At 38.6% G+C, this 22,573-nt stretch overlaps 1 protein-coding gene across 3 annotated transcripts in view; it reads left to right on the top strand.

The window, feature by feature from the left end:
- Window positions 1-22,573, top strand: part of SNCA (synuclein alpha) — a 66,928-nt gene that overhangs the window by 11,407 nt on the left and 32,948 nt on the right. For all 3 annotated transcript variants that reach the window (XM_021397072.1, XM_021397071.1, XM_021397070.1), the window contains exon 4: window positions 4,007-4,152. In XM_021397072.1, the coding sequence (XP_021252747.1) occupies window positions 4,007-4,152 (146 nt within the window). The remainder of the gene's footprint in view (window positions 1-4,006; window positions 4,153-22,573) is intronic.

Here is a 22,573-nt window from a genome sequence, read left to right as displayed (position 1 = left end):
TTGAGAAGTAAACCAAGTGTATATTTAGTAGCACAGCTGATCAGAACATCTCTGACAGGCTTTCAGAATTTAGCTGCAGGCTAAATAGTTTTATGTTCTTGTTACAAGGTTTGAAATCTCAACTTGTTAGACCTAAATTAAGAGAAATATTCAGAAGAGTCATTACTGTAACCAATAGAGGATTGCAGCAGAATAAGATTTGAGGCATGTATGTCCAATATAATCACAGCTGTGTGAACAATAATAGCTAACTCTTGCACACAAAATATAATTGATTTTGACCAATCTAGGCTTTACATCACAACAGAAGTCAAGGCTATTTGCACATGTGAGAAACTTGTTAAAGTAGTGAGTTTCTGTAGTAGGGTAGCTTAGTGGGAGACTTCTTTGTCTTTATCTGATACAATATATGTAGCAAGACAGGAAATTTAAAGTAAGAGAACAAAATTTTTGACAGATCTGAAGATATACTAAGTTTTGTTCTGTGTGATATATAACAGACTATAAATCAAAACATAGAGAGGACTCATCTGTTCCATGCTGCGCCTGTAAGTAGAATGTTCAACAATATTATTGGGAATTTAAGGCAAGAAGTTCCTCATCTACTTTAAAACAAAAAAAAAAGAGTAATTCAAAGCTTGAGAATAATGGTTGCTGTGTCACAGTTTGCATAATACAGACTCATTTAAACTGGTTGAAAGGAGTTTGGCTGTTGAATGACAATGAAAAATGGACAGAGGGCATGCAGAGTACAGAAGAGGGGACCTAATGTAAAACCCAGAGAGCGTAATTTCTGAATTGGAATGGTATGGACTTGGTAGTATAAGAACAGAGGAATTACTTGGACACAGTTGGGGGCGGAGGGGTGCAAGAAAATAAAGAAAAACCTGTGAGGAGGGTAGGTGAAAACAGATTTACATTCACTGAATAGATTTTTTTCAGATATAATGTAAAGATGCTCTGGAAAATGCTAGTGAATTTATTCTAGAAGTGAAAACTGTTTAAGTAAACACTCTTAAAATTGCGGTGATAATACTGTTCTTTAAGATATTTCCAAAGGCCTGCTTGTCTTTTTTTCCATAGGACTAGAAGTTTGCCAGTTCTGGTGATGTTATTATGTGCTAGGTTGTTGATGTGAAACCCGAGGTGCGTTAACACGTTTTCTGAAGAAAATTGATTCAAGAGGCTAGATATATTTGAATGTGAAATAGAATCACAGATCCAAATGAGTGTTTTCAGTTTTTCAGTTAGTTCTTTCCTACTGTTAGAGATCCAAGGTCTTGCTAGTTTCGCTATTTTTCATTAGTTTCTGGTGTAAAACCCTCTGCTGGTAAAGGGACTGACACTCCTCGAAGTGCTGATCAACAAAACATACTTTTCAGTCAGCAGCTTTCCAAATCCAGAAACTAACAAGGCTTAAGGAGCTTCTTGCTTTAAAGTATGACCTGATTTTTTACCAGGTTTAGTCAATTCAAGACACTGCAAAATGAGGATGCCTGGCTGTGATTCACAGGAATACTGTGAGCTTGTTATTTGTCATATCACCCTTTCTCAGAACTTCGAAAGAAAGAAGTGTTGCTTATTGGTCTTGTGTGGGGGTACTAGTCTGTGTATCTGGCTTGCTTGCTTAATTAACATGTTGGTTGGCCTTTGACCCTAAATGCATAATAATTTATCCACCTTGCTCATCTCCCAAGAATAAGTGCAGCATCTAAGATAGGATATTTACAGACCGTGTCCTGATAGTCAAAGTAAAGCTCTGGTTTGTAGAGAAGCTCAAAGCCAAAAAGCCCTCTGCCTCAGTATTTCTACCAGATATCAATTTACTTAAGTGAGGTGAAGAGACAATTTCAGCAGTTATGAATTGCAGTCTACTTTTTTGCCTAATTCTTTTATTTAACCATTCTTATTTGGTTGCTCCTTTATATTTTTAGTCACTGGTATTCCAGTTGTGTTCATTTCAATTGTCAGGTATTTTACAGTAAATGTATAAAGTAAAGAACCCGCGATTTACTTATGGCTTCTTTGTAAGTGAATTTTTCAAGTACCTAGGGCAATCTCACTGTCTGAAATACATATTCAAATGTATATTTAGTAAGAATTAATGTCATTAATTCAGAGAAATCATGTGGTTTTCATCTACTTGCAATGATCAAAATAGAAAAGAACAAGTTCTCATTTTGAATTGATTTCAAGATTATTTTAAAAGTTTGTATTACCCAGTTGTCTATGATAAGGAAGAAGAAACCTTCAACACTAATAATTTTTTGCAGAATGTTATAGTCAGTACTAGAACTTGCATTTCAATGTTAGCCTTGGTGTGGCCTTTGCATGCTATTCCAGGATCCCTTATTCCACAGGTGGACACAAGTAATCAGGCTGTAGCACAGTAGAGCTCTACAGAAGCCAATTTACTCTACCTTAGCACTGTGATGCAAAGCAGACATCAATTTGTCAAAGACTTAATGGGTTAAAATCATTAAACAACCTGGTATTCAGATTAACTTTGTTAATTGGTATGAACCCTTGTGTTCAGAACTAATTAATATGCGCTTAATGCTTTTCCCTTGTTCCTATTTGGTGTAAGCAATAAAACATGTAATGCTGGAAACCTATTTGGTTTTTTCCTCGTGTTACTAGAGTTACATAGCTGAAGGTTTATGAAGTTTGAGCTTATTACCAGAATGATTCTGTAAATAGCAACTTGATAGTGTTTTTGTATTCTTTAGAAATTGGGAATAAGAGTTTTTCCTACTAGTACTAGTGCATTTACAAATCCGTACTATGTGTATAGTTTGCTTGTTTATGTCAATGGCTCTGATTTCTGAAATACAGTACCTTACTAAAAAAAAACAGCTCTCTGGTTTTGTACCAAGTGATAAGCTGTAATGAAAAATAACAGGTTAGGAATTTGTTAGGGTCTTTGGATGCCTAGAAATCCTCATTTTTTAATTATGTGTTGTTAATTATGTGCTGACACTTTGTTGTAAGGAGTTAAATCTAATTTATCTGTAGGAAATCATCTCTTTGTGTATATATATTTTAAAAATTTCTGAAACGTTAGCCTGTATATTGGGTAAAATCAAGCCTGAGCTCATAAAGGATGCAACGAGAGTTATGAATGCGTTTTATGGGTCAGATAGAATTTTGATTAGAGAAAATATAGAATTAGAATAACAAAGCTACGTGTTGGGTATTTTTGAAGAACAGTCCCTTGTTTAGATAAGTAAATGCACTTTTTTTCTTCCTGAAAATCAGGTCCTGTTACTTGAAGGCATGAATTCATCCAATCTCTTTACTCTTAGAGTGGTTTCACTGTAACGCAAGTTACTGTCAGGGAAGAGCCCTTGGGAATGAGTGAGCAGAAATAATCCAGTAATGGTCTGAAAGATAGAACGTCGGCCACTGATGTATATGTAGGCTAAATGAGTTGTTGGTTCCCTAAGGCTTTGAATTTAGTTACTAATCCAGTTGCTTAGGTATTTTTGACATTCAGTCTTTTTGTATTTCATATGTTATGGATGGAAGGATCAGCAGTGAGGCAGAAATCTCAGAAAATCAGATAAAATGCCATCTTAGAAATTCTCTGGTCAAGCAATAGTAGCTTTGCTTATTAATCACGTATTTTAAAAAAGATAAGTAATCAATAGCTTTTGAGTCTAAGGTTTAAAAAAAAAAGTCTACCATGCCATGTAACATGCAGCAGGGATATTTGGACCAATTTGAATGCGTTTTCAAACTGTGCTATATTGAGTGCCCTAATTAGATATTACACTGTGAATTGGGCTTAGTAAGGGCCACAGATAAGGCTTGCTTTTACCTTTTCTGCTCTGCTGTAATCAGATTGACAGATTCATTACTGAAGACCCACTTGAGGCACACAAAGTATAATGGCCCTATGGCTTTTCATGACATTGGGCTGCCAGTGATAAATATGACTCTGAAAACCTCAATAACTTGCAGTTCCCAAAACTGTAATGTTTTTCTATCTTCTGCTTACCTTCAGTGGCTGAGAAGACCAAAGAGCAGGTGTCCAATGTTGGGGGAGCTGTGGTGACAGGGGTGACAGCAGTGGCCCAGAAGACAGTGGAAGGAGCAGGGAATATCGCTGCAGCCACTGGCTTGGTGAAGAAGGATCAGCTGGCTAAACAGGTTGGTTTGTTCATGCTTTCTTCCAAATGATGAAGTAAATGATGAGTGGTCCCTCTGAACTCAGAGGCAGGTGGAGTGATTCCTTTTGCCTCAGTTGATGGTACGAGTGCAAGATAGTTTGTGTTAGGCTAAACAAATGAATAGCAAAGAAAACTGCGGGTGCTTATAGCTTGCGTTTTGACAACCTGCAGTATTTGGGAACTGAAGTAGGATTGGGCATCTAATTGGAGTCTTCATAATTTTTCAAGTGAATGATGATCCTGAACTCAGTAGTTTCTAGTGGGGGCTGACAGCTGTAGGACTGCCATAATGTTGAATGGGAAGATAACTCCTTCTTTCCAACTAACTCAGGACTGAAAAGGAACCCACTAGAGCTGAGAGGTCAAACATCTGAATCTCAAGTTTAACAGCATAGTTTGTACTGTCTGCAGATATAAAGCAGGAGGGGGTCATGTACCAATGCACTGACTGGTTATATACATTAAAAGTCAAGATCTAGCTGGTGAGTCCCTGCCTTCTATGGATACAATGACATGAACTTGAGAAGTTTCCTGTACTATTCTGAACTCTTAAGATTAAATTTGGTCTAACTCACCATATTTGGGAAATAAAACTGTGTAGATTTTTATTTCGGTACAGAGGTGGACATTATATATTTGCACAATATCAAGATTTACTACATTTTTTTGCTTATACTGAAATCATGCTCTTCCACTTAAGCTAGAAAGTGACCCTAGGCAACTGATGGAAATTATGCTTTCTAAGATATGTATACTATTGCTTCAAGACAAAAATAGCCCAGAAAAAAACCAAACACTTCCTTTCATCCTACTTTGTGTATGAACATTTGTGTTTATAGTAACAAAATGGAGTTCTTAAGAATACTAGTATTTTCACAGAAATATGGGTGTCATATTGATTTTAAAATGAAGCTCCATTGTGTATCTCTTTTCCATTTAGTGTCCAGAGATGCTGTTAAGATTGAATCCTTAAATGTTCTTCTTTATCCTCATCTGTTATTATAGTGTATTTCTGTCTTACAAGGACTATTGGTGCTTAAGTCAGGAGAAGAAAGCGGTATTTCACTGTGGTAGGCATGCACTCCTCTGTGGTAGATTGGTCTGGAAAACATCTCGCAAGTGGTTTTGTTCTTTTTGAAAGGAGCTTTCCTGGGGGAACTTTTTAGTTCCTTTCTGCTCAAATATAAAGATAATGTTGCTTTTGATGTGCCCATGGTTCTTCATAAAAGCTGTTTTCAAGGTTTACAGATTTAAGTACTTAATGAACTTGCCACGGGGACGCAGGAGTATGGAGTGACCACAGTAGTGTACACCCTTAGTTTCTGCTAATGTTCACCACTAGCTCTTTGGTAGTTTAGAATTGAGGATATTCTTTGCTGTTGGTAGTTCTTTGAACTCTTTAATTGATGCCATAAGGATCATTGTTGCTTAAATATGCAGCTGCCTACTTTAATATTGACCATAACTAATATTTTTCATCTTAATATAAGCTTATAATGCCTTTTAATTAAAAAACATGATGCAAATCTCTATGGACTTTGATTTAATTCTGTTCTATATATTATAATACTTACATATGAGTTATGATGGCTGTAACAGAATAAAATCACATCTGTGAAATTGAAGAGCATCCATAATGTGATGCGTATTATTCCATAACCCTATAAATAGCACCATTATTCTGAACTGGTGCTTTGTTCTTGAGATACAGAAAACCATTCATTTGATTCTTGATACTGGTATTTTTAGACTGAGTTTCTCAGTCCGCTACACAGCATGGCTAGCTAGCTGATCAGTATCTACAGCTCCTAATAGGCTATGCTGCATTTCTGTGCCTTATTGGTCTTGCAGGAGATGAATAACCATTTCAAAAATGTTGTCATCTAAATCTAATCAGGTAAAGGTATTTTAAAGCCTATTATATCTTGCATTCATGTGCAGTTCAAATACTGAATTTGCCTTGGTTTTCCAGGAATAGTGATGTTAGGATGGCGGTTTGGATGTGGGCATTCAAAATACTGGCCATGCATATGGGGCAATTTGGTTTCAGTGACTGTATCCAGCTTGGAAGTAGGACACCTCCAGAAATAAGGGAAAGATACAAATGAGTCATGCAGTATAAATCTCAATGTAACTTTGTATATTTTTTTTCCATACAATAGCCTTTCCTAAGGTTGTGTTATCCTCAGAGTACTTTAACCTGGGCATAAGAGACCGCAAGTAGCCAATTTGTTCCTTGAGCTTGAGTGTGGCTAGCCAGTGTCTCTAACAGTTTTTTTCCAGTGGTCATCTATTTGGGATTGTCCTAAAGCAACCACTGTTGGAGTGGGCCCAGAGGAGGGCTGCGATGATCCGAGGCCTGGAGCACCTCTCCTGTGAAGAAAGGCTGAGGGAGTTGGGCTTGGGTAGCTTGGAGGAGAGAAGGCTCTGGGGAGACCTCATAGCAACCTTCTAGTACTTGAAGGGAGTTTACAAGCAGGACTGAGCTTTCTACATAGTCTGATAGTGACGGGACAAGGGGGAACAGTTTGAAACTAAAAGAAGGGAGATTTAGGTTAGATGTGAAGAAGAAATTTTTTACTCAGAGGATGGTGAGGTGCTGGAACAGGTTGCCCAAGGAAGTGGATGCCTCATCTCAGGAGGCACTCAAGGCCAGGTTGGATGGGATCTTGGGCAGCTAGTGGTTGGCAATCCTTCCTGTGGCAGGAGGGTTGGAACTAGATGATCTTTAAGATCCCCTTCAACCTAAGCCATTCTGTGTGCAAGACAACACTTGTCTGGACAATGCAAATTACAAGATAGAACCTCTAATGCATGAAGAGTGGGCACAGCCATCCAGCTGAGGCTACACCATGCTGCCAGCCAATGTGATAGCTGTGATACAGAGTGACAGGGATGTCTCGATAGTGCCATTCAGAGAACTGCCTCAGAGGGCATACATGCTGGCAGAACCTCACTACTTAACGGAGCAGGGATGGTTTCAATTAGTAGATTTGTATTAATATTAAAAGATATAATGCACTACAGGTGTCATTTTAATAAATGACAGTATACAATTAAGTTTGTAATATTATCTAGAATTCAGAAGTTTTCATGTATTGCCAACATGCATCTATTCATAAATAATTCATAGTGTATACTAGTATATTGCACAGAACCTATTAAAAACTGATAATTCTTTATAAACTAGTTGTAAATTAAAGCCTAATTTCAAAATCTACTAGCAATAATACTTTCTATTTGTAATTATTGTAACTTGTCCTGGAAGCATGTGAGAAAAATCTTTTCATGCTGCCTTCTTTCTGCTAAAAAAAGACGATAAAAAGAGATATTGGGGTATACTGATACAAGATGCATTTTACATTGATTCTTGTGCCTGCGTGTCCCTTATGTCTGTGTGTAGTAAGAGTGTGCTTCTAAATTGATCATGTAAAAGGTGAAGAAAAATGTCAGATTAATGATGATTACATTTACTGTACAAATGAACATGTTCTTTAAGAAAGCTGTGAAACTTTGAGTATTGTACTTCTAGCTCAGTGTGTGTATATATAGATAATATGAAGGTATAACAACTACTGATTATCCATTATATAATATTGCTTGAGAACAAAATACAAATTATCAAGTTCGTTACTTCCAAATAGGTAATTTGTAGTGGAAATTTAAGTTGTGGCATGAACCAGTGATTGAGCACCAGGTGTGAAGGCAGGGCCAACCCAGGGGAGCTCAGGTACATGCAACGAACCTTAGTGACCAGAAGGGGTGGGGCCAGGATCCACCCCTTCCCAGACCTCATTTAAGGGTTGGCAGTGGAGGTAAGGGGATCTTGCTGGAGTTCCCTGCCTACCTGAGGCCTTCTGAAGGTAAGCAGGTTTTTCCCTTTGTTTCTGTGCCCATGGCTGTTGTGTTTGAGCAAGTCGTCGCTTGCTTCAGCCTAGAACTTTGCTACCATGCAATCATTGCTGTGCTTTCTGTCGTGTTACAGTAATTAAATAATGAAAATGCTTAACCTCAATAAACTCATGCCATCCTGTGGTTTTGGTTCTCTAGCATTGCAAGAGTGCATCTGTTTAAGTTCTTTGATGTCTGTGATGAATAATTTTATTTACACTGCTCTAGCAGGAAAAATCCAAACAAACAAAACAACAATCATGCTCAAGCCTCAAAGTACAGGGTGAACAATGCAAAGATTTAGTTAAATTTTGTTTTGAAGATCTTACTAAGGTAAACAATAGTAAGCATCATCCTTAAGATCATGCTTGGTATCTGTAAGTGCTAAATCTCTTTTCTTTCCAGCATGTCTCTTAATTTAACACGTTGCATTCTGAATTATGGTTGTGAAAACAAAATTATAGTAGCAGATAATGTAGAAGTTGATGTAAAAACAGGTAATTACATACATGGTACTATAGCTTATTGGTTTATTTACCAAGCATTCAGGGAAAAGTAGGAAGGTGATTAATTTAGGCATTAGGCATTTTTTCAATAATAAAAAGACTTTAATTGCATTTAATATGAAAATTACTATATAAGTATTCCTGAGTATTTCTTAAAGAAGCGTTAATTACCAACTACAGTTCAAAAAAAGCTGAAAGTAAAATCTTTTTTTCACTTTATATTTTGCAGTTTAGAAATAAAGCAATCTACTTAGAAATCTTTTTTATACATTTCCTTATGCTGAAATATCCAAAAGCTTAGAACTGACTTGAATTTCTCAGTACAACTTTTGTAAATACAGAGGCATTTCCTCATTTTTCTCTACTTTTCTCTATTTTTCTCTTTTTAAAATATATTTTGCATATTTTATTTCCTACTTTGCTCTAATACCTCCATGTCACACAAATCTCTTGATGCTTCTAAAACTGATTTTACACATTTTTTTGTGAATAACATAAAATAGGCCTGATTGTTCCAAAATTTGGTTTTAAATAATTCATTTTGACAGAATATTCATATTTTCTTATGTTCTGACCAAGATATGCTCAGCATAGCCTGCAGAAGACCTGGCTCATTGAAGGATCACTGTTCCACATCTTCTTATCCAATCTGTAGGTGAGCCAATTAATCTTGAAATTTAGCTCAAAAAAACAAAGAAGAAATTGCTGGACATACATACACTATTTCATCCTTCAGAAAGGGAATTAGTGAGTTTTTCCACCTTTCCATTACATGGCATGCTATTAGCCAGCTGACCCCAACAAAAAGCAGGGCAGTTAGTGCAAGATACATGAGACTTGAACTGTTGTATTCTTGATGCAATAAGCAGGTTTATTCCTTTCCCCTAGAGCTTTTTATGAGGAAAAAGTGAAGTTTTGAATTAAGAAGAACATGAAGATTTCAGTGTTAAATGCAGAAATAACTTCTGCCCTCTGAACTTCAGGAGCTGATGCTTTTCTGTAGGTGCAATAGACCAAGTGGTCTGAGCAGGTGCAGCAGCATCTAATTGCTTTCCTTAACTACTTCTATCCATTTTTTCTTGCCACTTGTGGTTCTAATCTAAGGTCAAAGTAGAGAATGGATAAGCTTATAATTATATGTACGTAATCTAGTTCCCTACTGAGCCTGCCAAGTAGCCAGAGGGTCTGAACTTGATGCAAGCAGTGCCCATCTGTCTTGTAGTGCACTGCAGAGAATGGGGTTTTTAGCTGTTCAGTGCAGGCCCAGCTGTGGTTCCAGTGTTGACACTCGTGCTCTGTCTGTGGTAGCAGTAGTAGCAGTAATCTGTGCCTTCGCAAAGTTTTCATTTCTGGTAGAATGACTACCAGCTAGTGTTCTCTTCAGGGAAGCCCAAGCATGATAGATGCATTAGATAAGTCTGCTCACGTAGGCACAACTGGGCATCCATCGGATGATACTTGCTTTTACATTTCTGTTTAAATTATAACTAATGAAGGGCGCGTACTTTGAGATAGGGTTACTCTTTCTCTTACCACTTGATTTCTTTATCTACAAATAACGTATGGATGACTGCTGTAAAACAGAAAGGGTATTTATCAGGATTTAGTGTTGTTTCCTTTCTTAATTCAGGTAGATGGATTGAGAGTGGAAGGATGAGAGGAGAGATTAATCCCCAGTAGGGCCTCTACGTTGTTCATGACTTGAACCACAAGAGGCTTCTGTTAAGTGAAAGCGCTTGCTAGCTTATCCTTCAAATTCATGTGGTAAGGGGGACTGTCAGTAAACTGACACTTAAATTTTACTACAGCAGAGCTAGATTGGTTTTTGTCGTAGCCTTTCTTACAGGGGATTGAACTCTTCTAATCTCAAGGTTACCAGTAGCATATTGAGTAACAAAATGCTTGTGAAAAGCTAATCTATATATTTGAAGTAAAGAATGCAGGAAACACTGGTTTATTCTAAAATATGAGGTGCCTGTAGCTACACAACATCAAGGTTTTAGACTTCATGTACACTGTCAAATCTCCCTTTCCTAACATTGCGTATCTGTTCTTGGAGTAGGAAAGCTCAGGAATTACAAAGGTTGTCCGGAGGTATGAAAGTCAAGACTTGTGAAACTGCATTGTGATCCTGGATGAGGCTCCGTACTGGAATGAGTGTGGCTTTGATTCAATGTTTTGTAATTTCTTTCCAAAAGAAACTGGACAGTTGCAATTGAAGCCAATTGAAGCAGTTCGTTTTCCCTTGGTGTCTCCATGTAAACAAGCCACATGTATTTATTTTAAATGCAGTATGTGTTGATGCTGCATTATGGGCTTGTAAAGAGCAGTATGGATTGCTTTCTGAAACAGTCTAATGTGTAAGTGCAATTTCATTATGTGATACGTTCTAACAAAGCCCACAGGAAAGAGGGTGATAAATAGGAAGGCCACAGAAATCAGAAAACTCTGAATAAAAAATACAAAGGCAGCAGACAAATCCAATGCGTTTACCTTTCTTTCACTTGGAGATCTTTCCTGTCATTTCTCAGCAGATAAATGTGCACCTGCTGGCAGCACTTACGGACACAAGTAGCTTAATTTTGTGTCACTTTTGAACAACAGTATTTGAATTATTTGTGAGGCTGTGATATATATATAGAGGTGAATTTGCACTGGAAAATATAAAAATTTGGGGAAAATAGGTGATGAAAGATGCATGACTCCAGTTAGAAGTGTTGAAGTTTTGGTGTTTGCTGATCAGAGTGTGGAGATGCTGGGAAGGTTTTGAATGGCGACCTCTGCTTGGCCTCCCTGGTCAGCAGAGAAAATGCCTTTCCTGTTGTGGTGCCCATTGTCAGTCTTTTTCCTCACTGGGGAAAATGCACTGTTTGGAGGAAGGCTGTGTTCTGTGTTGTAGCTTTGTCATGTATTGATATCTAGGACTAACTTAGAACTTGAGTTGTCTGAGTCACAGGGTGAGATAACTTGTGTGGTTTTATCCAAATGTCCTGGACTTTATTGCTCTCCATTAAGTCAGAAACAACTATGAGTTAAAAGTAAAGGTCTCTTGTTCTTTTTCTGGTTTCTTGCTGTGGGATAATGTTTTAGTGCAGGCTGATGTTCTGCATCTACCTGCTGCCTTCACTACCGCTGACCATAAAGCATTCCTAATTACCTGCAGAGGAGCAGTTGTGAAGCTGTTGGGTGGTTTCCTATTGATCTTCTCAAGCAATTGCCTGAATGCAGATTTAGCTTTGAACCTGGAGAAACCAAGTACTGTCTTACCCCATCCTTAAAGTGAATGTGCATTCTGCAGTGAGTTGTACATATTTCATTACAATGTGATTTATAAGTGTATCTACAACAGAAAAATTGCTTTTCTGTTGTAGAACTTCTGAAGAAGATGCAAAAGACCTTCTTCATTCTTTTTCCAGGAGAGTGACTTTGCATTTATTGTGAGGGTTTGCTTGTTTGCAGCCTGTGCTTTTTTCCTCCTCATGTTCTTTACTTCAGTCTTTCTTCTGCCTCCTAAACTCTCCATCTTTAATTCCCTTTCTGACTGACCTGACATACCCCCATAGCATGTTCCAGGCTGCTGTGTTCCCCTCTACTCATCCTGGTGTTGTGTGCATACAAAGCTTTGCAAGTCTCTCAGGCTTATCTGGCACCCGCTCTGTTTCACGGTGTTCTGGTCTTTGCTGTGCAGCTATCTGTGGGATTTCATGTGTTTGTTTCTTTCCTGCTTTAAGTAGTTGTTAAATTCATGGAAGGTGCTGTTTATTTTGAGAAATGTGTTAAAATTCATTTGGAGATGATATTCATACCAACTATTCCTGTTCTTGCTCGCTGTTGCATGGAAATCCTGATGTTTCAGATGGGAAATGGTTCTATGTAACCCATGGTAATTCTGCGGACTTAATAGCAGTACTTCTGTGTAGCTTGAGGTATGGGTTTTACAAGCTTGCAAACATTACTAGGTTATAATAATTTGTATTCTTTTGTTGTATTTCAGTGTTCCTTTTCTCTGCTGGCCAACACTGTATGTTTCAGCCTAATTTGCTTATTCTTAGAAGGTAGGGAGATGAAATTTGATTCATTCATTTCCTATCTGGAAGTCATTATCTTGAGAGGATTTGTGAAGGTAGTTCAGGCCATTTCCTGATGTAGTAAAATCCAAACATCGTAGCTGATAGGGTTTTTTAGCTAGCAATGGAAGTTCATGGCAGGTGCTGAAATGATATTTTGGCAAAGGACTGCAACATGTGCTTATGTCTGCCACTATGTTCTCTGAGCACTGCAGTGGGGTGCTCAATGGGTATAAGTAGCAAACTGAGGTCCTGGATTGCTGTGGTGATTAGAGTAGTATAAACTCAAAAAATATTCAGGACTAAAATATAGAGGAAATACTTCTCTGTGGAGAGAGAGAGCCCAATCTATGTTTTCAGAATACTAGCCAAGCATCTGTAACAGAGGGAAGGGAGGAAAAAAGTCAGAATGCTTTTGTGAGGATTACCTATTTACTTGCAGTACTGTAGTTATTACAGCAAGAAGGGAGTTGGGGAATAGAGGTAACTAGCAAATACCAGTGACATATGATACACACCTTGATCACTGACGAAACTTCCTGTAGCATTTGTTTCACTAGATGAAAGCTGATATACAGCCTGTGGATGTCTGGGATTTCTCCAGAGCCACTAGCATATTACTAAGGAGAAAGGAGGACATGCTGACCTATCTTTTCTACAGTTAACTAGCATTAACATCTGGCTCGCATTTGCTTTCAGCAGTGTTAAATCTGTCCCTTGAAGGAAGCTAAATGGCCTGTGTAAGGATCATTGATAGCAGTTTTAAAGTACCCGTCTCAAACTATTTGCTTTCAGCTTTAAGATCTTGTCTCAAAACATTGGCTTTTACAACTTCCATGATGTATCTATGGACTAAAACTTGTTACTGGAGAAAGCTACATTGAACATCTCAGAAACTGGTCAGAAAAGGTAGACTTCAGACCTTTCTTTGTCAGTGGTCTAATGCAAAATATTCCCTATGCGGAAACTGGAGGTATAAGCTGTTGAAGTTGTCGTCCAGAAACACTAATTTTTGCAAGGGTGAAGCAGGCAGAGATAATATAGCTTCTGAGATGTATTATTGATTGCCCTCCAAACTTTTGGTGTTCACTTTCAGAGCTGTTTGTTTATGCTTTGTCAACTCATGCTCAGCTAGTAAAGAACTTCCCTTGCCTTGCTCAGTAGATCAACCCCAAGCAAGAAGAGGAGCAGTCTGTAACATGTAGAGATGCAAAATACCCTGAGAGTATTTTGCATCTGAACAACTGGACTCCAGATCTTTTAAGATCTGGAGCTTTTTTACCTTAAACTTTGAGCATTTAGAAAAGAGTCAGGGAGTTTTAAAAAGTCACTAGCACTTACAGTATTGAGAACTGGCTTCTGATTGCTTCTAACCAGTTCCTGTTTGTTCCTCTCATGTTTATAATCAAGCAGATGATTTATGCACTGCTGATGCTTCAAAGGTGCTGAACTATGTAATTTAATTCTAAGCATGTATGTAGTCACTACAACTGACCAAACCCCCAGTTTGATAGAAATAGATTTTGAGTGTTGACTTGAACCAAGATCTTCAGTGTCTCTGAAGAGTCATGGCCTTCTCAAATGTACATCTCTTTGCAGTTCATAAATGATAATGTGCACATGAACGACTTACATTCTGTTTAATATACTTGTGGCAATTAAAAATAACAACATTGTACTGGGGCATCAAACATTTCAATTTCCAATTTAACACCCAGTGTATCTTAGCCATGTAAGAATTACATTTGAAGATGCTTGTTTAACTCTGATCTGACTTCAGTAATGCTTTGTGTCATTTATTTCAACAACTGCTTCTTTCCACATTCCTGATTGTATCAGGTTTAATGATTGGGTCACAATTTTGTGCATGTGATACTTCATCTTACAAGTTCCTCCAGGTATAACCATCAGAGTTCAGATAGACATACTGTATGTAAATGTTTTTGTAGAGAAAGATCAGAGATCAAACAGCGCTGAAGGCTGAATTCACTTCCTCTCTGGAGGACAGTATTTGAACAGGTCAAGAGACAAGTCACTAGAAAGTTTATGTAAATACAAGTGTTTCATGCTGATGCTCAGATTGAAGAAAGATTTACCCTCCTCCTCATCCCCACAAAGTTTTTAAAAATTAATCTGAAGTCCTTTTTCTGTGTTTGGTGCTGGGTGGAAGCAGACTGTGTTCAGCCCCATTATGAGAATGTATGTTTATACAGGTAAAGGGAAAGAGAAGGAGGTGCTGGCTGTTTTGGTAGACTGTAGCACAGGGCTGCAAGACCATCAGGCAGAAATTGGAAACTTCTGCTGGAAGTTTTGCTTTGTGCCAGTTGGTTCATCTTGCTAGCTTTGAATTTAAAGTACAGATTTCAGAAGTGAGGATGATGTTTTCCAAACATCAATATTTCATATATATTTTGTGTATTTTTTCTTCTTAAAAAAAAAAACTATTTTAGTAGCTTTGAAGGAGGGTTTATGTTTGAATACAGCTGACCTGCTGTCTGAGTGTGGTGAGCTTGCTTTTCATGGTCATCAGCACAATGTTTCCTTCAGCCTATTTTTGGAAGGAGTGATGTGCTCATAATTCACAGGAAAGGTAACAGATTTAGTAATGCTTTCTCCACCTCCTACACACCATCTATGCATTTATGAAATAAGGTTTTTAAGTCTCAGTTCTCTTTGCAGATTTTTCCCTGAGTTTTATTTCAGATGTGTGCTTTATAGTCATAGAATCGTAAGGTTGGGAAAGACCTCTAAGGTTATCAAGTCCAACTGTCAGCCAGTTACCCCCATGCCCACTAAAACATGTCCCTCAATGCCACATCAACACATAATTTCTTGAGTATCTCCAGGAATGGTGACTCTGACACTTCCCTGGGCAGCCTGTTCCAACACTTGAAAACTCTTTAAGAGAAGACGTTTTTCCTAAAATTAAATATGAAGTTCCCCATTGCACTAGCAGCTGGAAGGAATTCTGAAAATGCTTGCTGTTCAAAAGAGAGAAATAAGGGAAGAGTTAATGAAACTATTATAAAAAGCAAAATGTAGGAGTAGCTCTGGAATCTTCTTGGAGTGGTAAACATGTTGATATTCAAGCAAGGGTAGTTGATTTGTTTGTTTCTCTCTTCCCAAATCCTTTGTTCCTTAGCTCAGTTTTATTCCTCTAGATTTCATGTGTGGTACACCATGGGAAGTGCAACAGCTACACGGAGTCCTTCACTGGCCTCTTGGAGGGGAATCAAACTTGACAGTTCATGTTGTTTTTGCAGCCATGAGGAGAGAACATGGGGACCTATAGATCATACTTATGTAGGTGAATGTAGCTAGGCAAGATACATGAAGCGATGGTAATTGCCTCCAAGCTACTGCACTCTGCTAGCTCAGACTGCTGTAAACGCACAGTTACTTGAAGTTTTTCTGTGCCTGGGAACATTATGGATTTAAAATTTACTAGAAAAGAATGTAGCTGTTTTGGCCGGGACAGATGGTTCTGAAGGGGTTGCTGGCACTGGTACTATTTGGTACTGGTGGATGGCAAGCTGGATATGAGCCAGAAATGTGCCCTCACAGCCCAGAAAGCCAACGGTATCCTGGACTGCATCAAAAGAGTGGCCAGCAGGTTGAGGGAGGTGATCCTGCCCCTCTGCTCTGTGCTGGTGAGGCCTCACCTGGAGTACCACATCCGGATGCGGAGTCCTCAGTACAGGAGAGACATAGATCGGTTGAAGAGCATCCAGAGGAGGGCCACAAAAATGATTCTGTGGGATGGAACACCTCTCCTAGGAGGACAGGCTGAAAGAGCTAGGGCTGTTCAGCCTGAAGAAGGGAAGGTTCTGAGGTGACTTGATAGCAGCCTTTCTGTATGTATAGTGGAGTTACAAGAAGGAAGGAGACAGAGTCTTTGCCAGGATCTGTGGTGACAGGATGAGGCAAAGTGGTTACCAGCTTGAAGGACAGATGTATATTGGATATAAGGGAAAAGTCTTTTACAGTGAGAGAGGTGAGGCACTGGAACAGGTCCCTAGAGATGTGGTGGAAGCTTTCACCTTGGAGACTTTCAAGGTGAGGCTGGACCAAGCTTGGAGGAAGTTGATCTATCTGTGGATGTCCCTGTTCATTGCAGGAGATGCGGAGGTGACCTTTAAAGTTCCTTTCCAACTCTAGGGATTCTATGATTCAATGGCTAAGCCTGTTCTGGCAGCATCTGTTGACAAAATGGTGTTGAAAGCTGCTGACGCACCTTGTTTCTGCTGATAGATCTTGTTAACCTGGTAGTGTGTTCTTTGTGGTAGTTACTACCAAGCCAGGTATGTAACTGCATTATTGTAAATGGATTATAATAGTGTCAGTGAAAGGAGAACAAAGTTAGTCAGCAGGTAAAGTTTCCTCTTTAACTCTGGTGCTGCTTCTTCCGGCAGCTCTGAAATGTGTGTTACCACTGCATTAAACACCACAATCAGCTCCACTTTGCTCTTTGGCAGTAGCTGGTGCTCAGCTGTCAAAAGATCAGGATTTTAGACCTGGAGGCTTCTAAAGTAATTGACATTTTAAGCTATGCCTGCTTGTAGATCTGAGGGGGCTTTTAATTTAAAAGCTCTGAACAGGTGTAGTCAGCTGAAGTTATTCAGAGGCAGTGTGGGCAAAAAGAAGCCTGGTCTTGTAACAGTATTAACAGTAGCTGAGTGCTTAAAGCTAATGTAGCATCTTAGTTTCTGGTCTCTGGTAAGCTTTGCAAGCGTATGTATTGAAATCATTTAGCTCATATATTTTACAGAGGAAAATAATCCTGATGTTAGGTGTCATGTGAAGTTTATAGGCTGTAACATGCATCCTATGTCAGAACTTACTGTCATTTTAGAAAATAGATGTAGATATACCCAAAGGCTGATCATAGGTATGGATGTTCTTTGAAAGGCTTTCTTGACATTAGAATCTTATCAGAGCTGTCTGCAGAATGATAGTATTTCAAGTCTTCTGCTTTTTCAATACTGAACTAGTTTTTAATGGGGTTTTGTTGCTGTTACTTTCTTGGTTCTCTTTTGCTGTTGTTTTTTGAGAGAAAGAGAACTTTTCCTTTGTTTTGAAAGTATTCAAATTGCTTAGGTGAATGTAAACAAGTCTGTATGACAGTGTTTAAACTTCTGAGGCGGAGGAGGAAGGGATTTGCCTGGCTCATCCCAAGACATTGTGGTCTGCCCTTCGAATCACCCATCTGTCTGGGGGGCAAGAAGTGTAGACATTTGATTTCCCTTTGTGTAGGAGGAGATTTCTTCCTACCAGTAAGGCGCTCCTTGAAGTTTTCTTACTTGTTTTGGGATGAGTAATAACAGAATAGGAGTTTGGAAGTTCTTCTGATAGATTGTAAGCTAAACTTAAGGGTGAGGGAGACCGACCAATGCTCCTTGTTTGACTGATGCTTGAATTGAACTGTGCAGCTTGAGAAGCACAAGTTATTTTAGTCCAAGCTCAAAAGGCTAGAGAACAGTCCAACACAGCATACTCAGTGGAGAAGCACGAGGGGAGACTTGGGGCACATGCTTGCCAGCGGGTAATGCAGTATAAAGAAAACTTTCACTGGAAGCATGTGCTCATGCGTGACTGTGTGCTGCTTGTTATCAGCTTTGTCTGAGTATGCTAGACAAGATCAATTTGTGCAATATAATAACATAAAAAGCAGAAGTAAGGGTACCACTCTTCTGTTCTTCAGTAGCGCTTTGGTGAGCAGATAAACTGTACTGACAAAAATGGAGTTGCTTGTGAAGTAAGGGGAAAAATGAGCAAAAGGGGATCAGCGTACTGATAATATAAAACCTGAAGTGCAAGTATACCTTTATGAGTAACTGATGGCATATTCTGCACAATAGTATGCTTTCGGTCATGTCTCCAAGTAGATTGACTATACTGACTGCATAGTTTTGTTAAACCACTTATGTCCTTGGGATGTTTCCATATGGAGTTCTTGCTGATTTTTCTGGGCTCTGTGTTCAGAACAGTTGTGACACATTTCTGCTTAGCTCCTACTGTTAGAGAAATGTGTGCCGTGGATCACAGATGTTCAGATTTCTATTAATAATTTTGACCACTAAGTTTCATTGAATATTGACTAGAAATAAGTTTCTAGAAGCTGGAAATAAATGAGATGTCACTTTTAATGTTAGAAATATTACACATGGGAATATTTTGTTGGCCTTTGTTCTTCCTTAGCATGTTTTGTCTTCCTCTGCACTTGACTGTTGGAGTCAGCATTAATCATCTGAGCAGGTGCTGTGTTCCAGAGACATCAAGCAATACATAGATCCTATCCAAATAGCACAGATGTGGTATGTCTGGAAGGTTGGGAAGATTTGTAACAACGATTTATTAGAGGTAAAAAGGCAAGGCTGGTATGGTGGCAGCTGAGCAAAGGTTGCGCTTTAGTTTTATTCACTCCCTTGGACAGTTTTATCTCATTGTTTTCTCAGCCACTTCAGCATGGATTGACAGTCCTTGAGAGTGAGTTTAGAAGGGGAAAATGGGAGAAGTTAAAGTAGAACAATGCTTTCAGCCAAGCCTAAAACACTTCTGTTCTGTTCACTTTGTGTTTGCTTTCTATTCAGGATCACTCTGGCCTTTGAGTACTTACGCTCCACTTCTTGATCATCAGTAGTGATGTAATTGTGCTACTAGTAACAAGATTAGGATGCACAGGAGCTGGGGAGTAGGATGCTCTTGTCAGAGGAACTGTTTTGTTCTTTAACTGTGAATGTATGAAATAATGTTCAGTCAAGCACTCCATACAACTGCTCCACAATAAAAAGAAAAAAAAAAAAACAGATGTAATTCCATTATACATATCATCCAGACCATGAAGTTTGCTTTCCTGAAGTACTACTGTATCAATATCCATTTAGTCTATCCCATGTGCCACAATCAGTGACAGCATACACTGCCTTTCAACATATTTTCTCTTACTAGCATATTTCCTCCTCTGTACATAAACTTTTGAGTTCTGTAGTAAGTGATAACTTAGTACTTCCCTATCTTTTTTTCTGCTTTTCCTTCCTCCTTTCTCTTTTTTTTTCCCAGCTCATGCAGTTTGCATCTTCGGCACCATATTGTTAGTAATGGAATAAACTACCATAGCTGCATCAAACTGCCAGAGAAGCAGACAATTTTTTGCACAGTGATGGAGATCTTGGATACGTGCTGAGCCTACCAGATAGAGCTTGAACAGTTATTTTGAGAAGACAGGATGGTAAATATTGTATATTCTAGCTTTTGTCCTTTACCACATGTCCGTGAATAGAAAGAAAAGGGTTTTGGTGCAAAGGGAACATAGATGGTTTTGTTTCCTTGGGCTGTCTGTATTTGAAGTGTTTCCTACCTGGACTCACATGCAGTAGAATGAACTATGATAGCAGTATTGTTCCATGTATGTTTTTCTTGACAATTTATTCTGTGTCACATAATTTAGACAGGACTGGCTTAAGTCCCACATGTGTCTAGCTCTGTTTTAGATCAGAGCTGAAAATCTGAAACGAGTGTTCAGTGCCAGTTAATACTTGGAGATACAGTTAATAAGTAGTAGTCAGCCTGAATTGGCAACAGTTACTTGTGACTTGTTTTGTTCAATCTAAATGTGATAAATATGCTGCAATAACAACAGGGTTTGCGTGGGTGGTCCAACTCCATTCTAGAAGACAGTGCACACCATGAGATGCTAGTCAATCTCTCAGCATTCATTGCAGTAGCTTCAGCATGTATCCTTGCGGAGAATTAATCACTGTTTCTTGCATGGCTGGGGCAGAGAATGCCTTATATCTCCATGGGTGGCACTGAGGGAGGGCTGTGCTCAGGGCAGTGTTGGCTTGAATTTAATCATGCTGATGCTTCTCTTTCTGTGCCTTTAACACTAGAGCAGACTCACCAAAAACACCTCCCCAGTCTTAAGAGATTGACTGTTGAGCACCCATAACACTTCCCTCAAAGCTATTACAAACTAAGTAGAAGTTAGTGAGTGGAATACAACATGACTTTATTAATCTCTGGGTGAAAACTTCTGTGCTGTTGTCTGAAACTATCTTGAGGAGTGTATAATTTGGATGGATGGAAAAAATACAGTACTCCAGACCTCGTATGCATACTGTTGTTTTTATTTTGTTAGGAGTTTTTTCTTTTTACCTGGAAAAAGAAGTAACAGAATAGTAATCTATTAGACTAGGAGAGTCAAATATCTATATTGACAGAAATTATCTGCTCTTAAACTCTAAAGAGCTTGCAGATCATTTCAAAGTACTTAAAAGCCAAATTTGACTTATCTTTAGAATGAATGCTACTAGTCTGCTGGAAATCTGAGGCAGGAAGCTTGAAATTCCCTTGGCGTTTGGGAGGCAGAATGATGCAATTAGTACTTAGTCCATTAGTAATGCTGATGTTACAGGTTGGAACGTGAGCTACCCAGATGTCTGGCTGTAGACATGTATGTGAGCATAGATTCACTACCTCAGTATCAATTCAGGCACCTACAGACAGAGTTTAAAGGATGCTCTCATAAGCCTTCTAGGGCTTTATCATCAGCCTAAGGATCAATAAGCTTTTCCATGCTGAAAACTGTTGCAGATCTTTTCCTCCACCTGAGAGTTCAGAATAACCTTGGATAATCACTGTGGGATGCTGGAGCTCATGAGGTGAAAAGAGGTAAATTTAGAGGCCCATCCCAGAGGGACACATTGCTGGTTTTGAATGCTGGAGTTCGGCAATCAGTGTCAAGTTTCTCCACAATAACTATTTGCATTAGTTCAAATTTGCAAGCACTTCTACAGCATTTTAGAGACTGTGCTGTCAATGGTTTCTGAATGTTGAAATAAATCTTGATACCAACTGTCTCCTCATGCACAGCCCAACCCTTGTGAATCACTTGTCCTTGCAAATTTAAAATAACGAAAATTTTATTTGGGTCATGACTGTCTGTCTTCAGCTTTTTGAAGATTAGGTTGCTTACAGTAACAAGAAAACAAAGCTTAGCAGCAGTCTCTTTGAACAATGCTTCTAGTTAAAAGCTTTTAATACAAAGACGTGGCAGAGTGTCACAGAACAATGCTGAATTCAGATGTGATGCTGATGTGTTCAAACACAGAAATGCATCTCTTGGTATTCTTCAGAGGGTTCAGAGCTGAACTATGCCTGCAGCGTCAGATTTAAATTGGTTTTTTTGTGCTTGTTGAAATTATAAGTTACTGAAATCTTTGAAGTGTTAAAGGCTTTGTGGGTTTAGAAAGGAAAAGGATATTGGGTTTTCAGGACTTCTGCACAGTGTTGACTGATTTAAAATATTTGAATTAAATCTATATCAAATGCTAGATCTTCCATTAATGTGTGCTGTTATAGCCTTATTTGAGCCTGAGATAAAGAATGAGAGTATAAGAGTACCAGTTGTAGTTTGTTTAGGAACTATTCTGCAGCTATGGGATATTTTTGTTCTAGCTTTTTGGCCTTGATGAACCAGCTCAGAGTGAATGTATATATTGATTGAAGATATGGTAACAACTTGAGAAACGCTTCTGTCTAAAATAACATTTCCTAACAATAGAAATGTTTCAAAGTAAGTAGGCAGTACCATGCTGTTGCTCTAGAAGAGCAAATAATTTAACTTATAATTATATACACCCAAGAAATTCCTGAAAATTACAACAATGAACATTCATTACTGGGGGCAGGAGTTAAAGATGCAGGACATGGAGGGCATAGTGTCCCTCCACAATATTCCCCCTTTGCCAGCAGGGATTTGCTACTGAGAGGCTTTCACGCTCAGAAGTGCTGTATGGAAGGCAGTATGTTTCTATGCAATACTCCTTGATTTGTCCAGTGCTTGTTTGCATATATTTAACCCTCTGCAACTACAGTGTCCTACAGAAAGGAGTTCCACAGCTTAACTAAATGTTCTGTAAGAAAATTTTGCCTGGTT

The sequence above is a fragment of the Numida meleagris genome, chromosome 4 (assembly GCF_002078875.1).
Source record: "Numida meleagris isolate 19003 breed g44 Domestic line chromosome 4, NumMel1.0, whole genome shotgun sequence".
NCBI classification, from domain to species: Eukaryota; Metazoa; Chordata; class Aves; order Galliformes; family Numididae; genus Numida; species Numida meleagris.
Note: the sequence above shows the minus strand (reverse complement) of the source record. Positions and strands in the feature narration are given on the sequence as shown.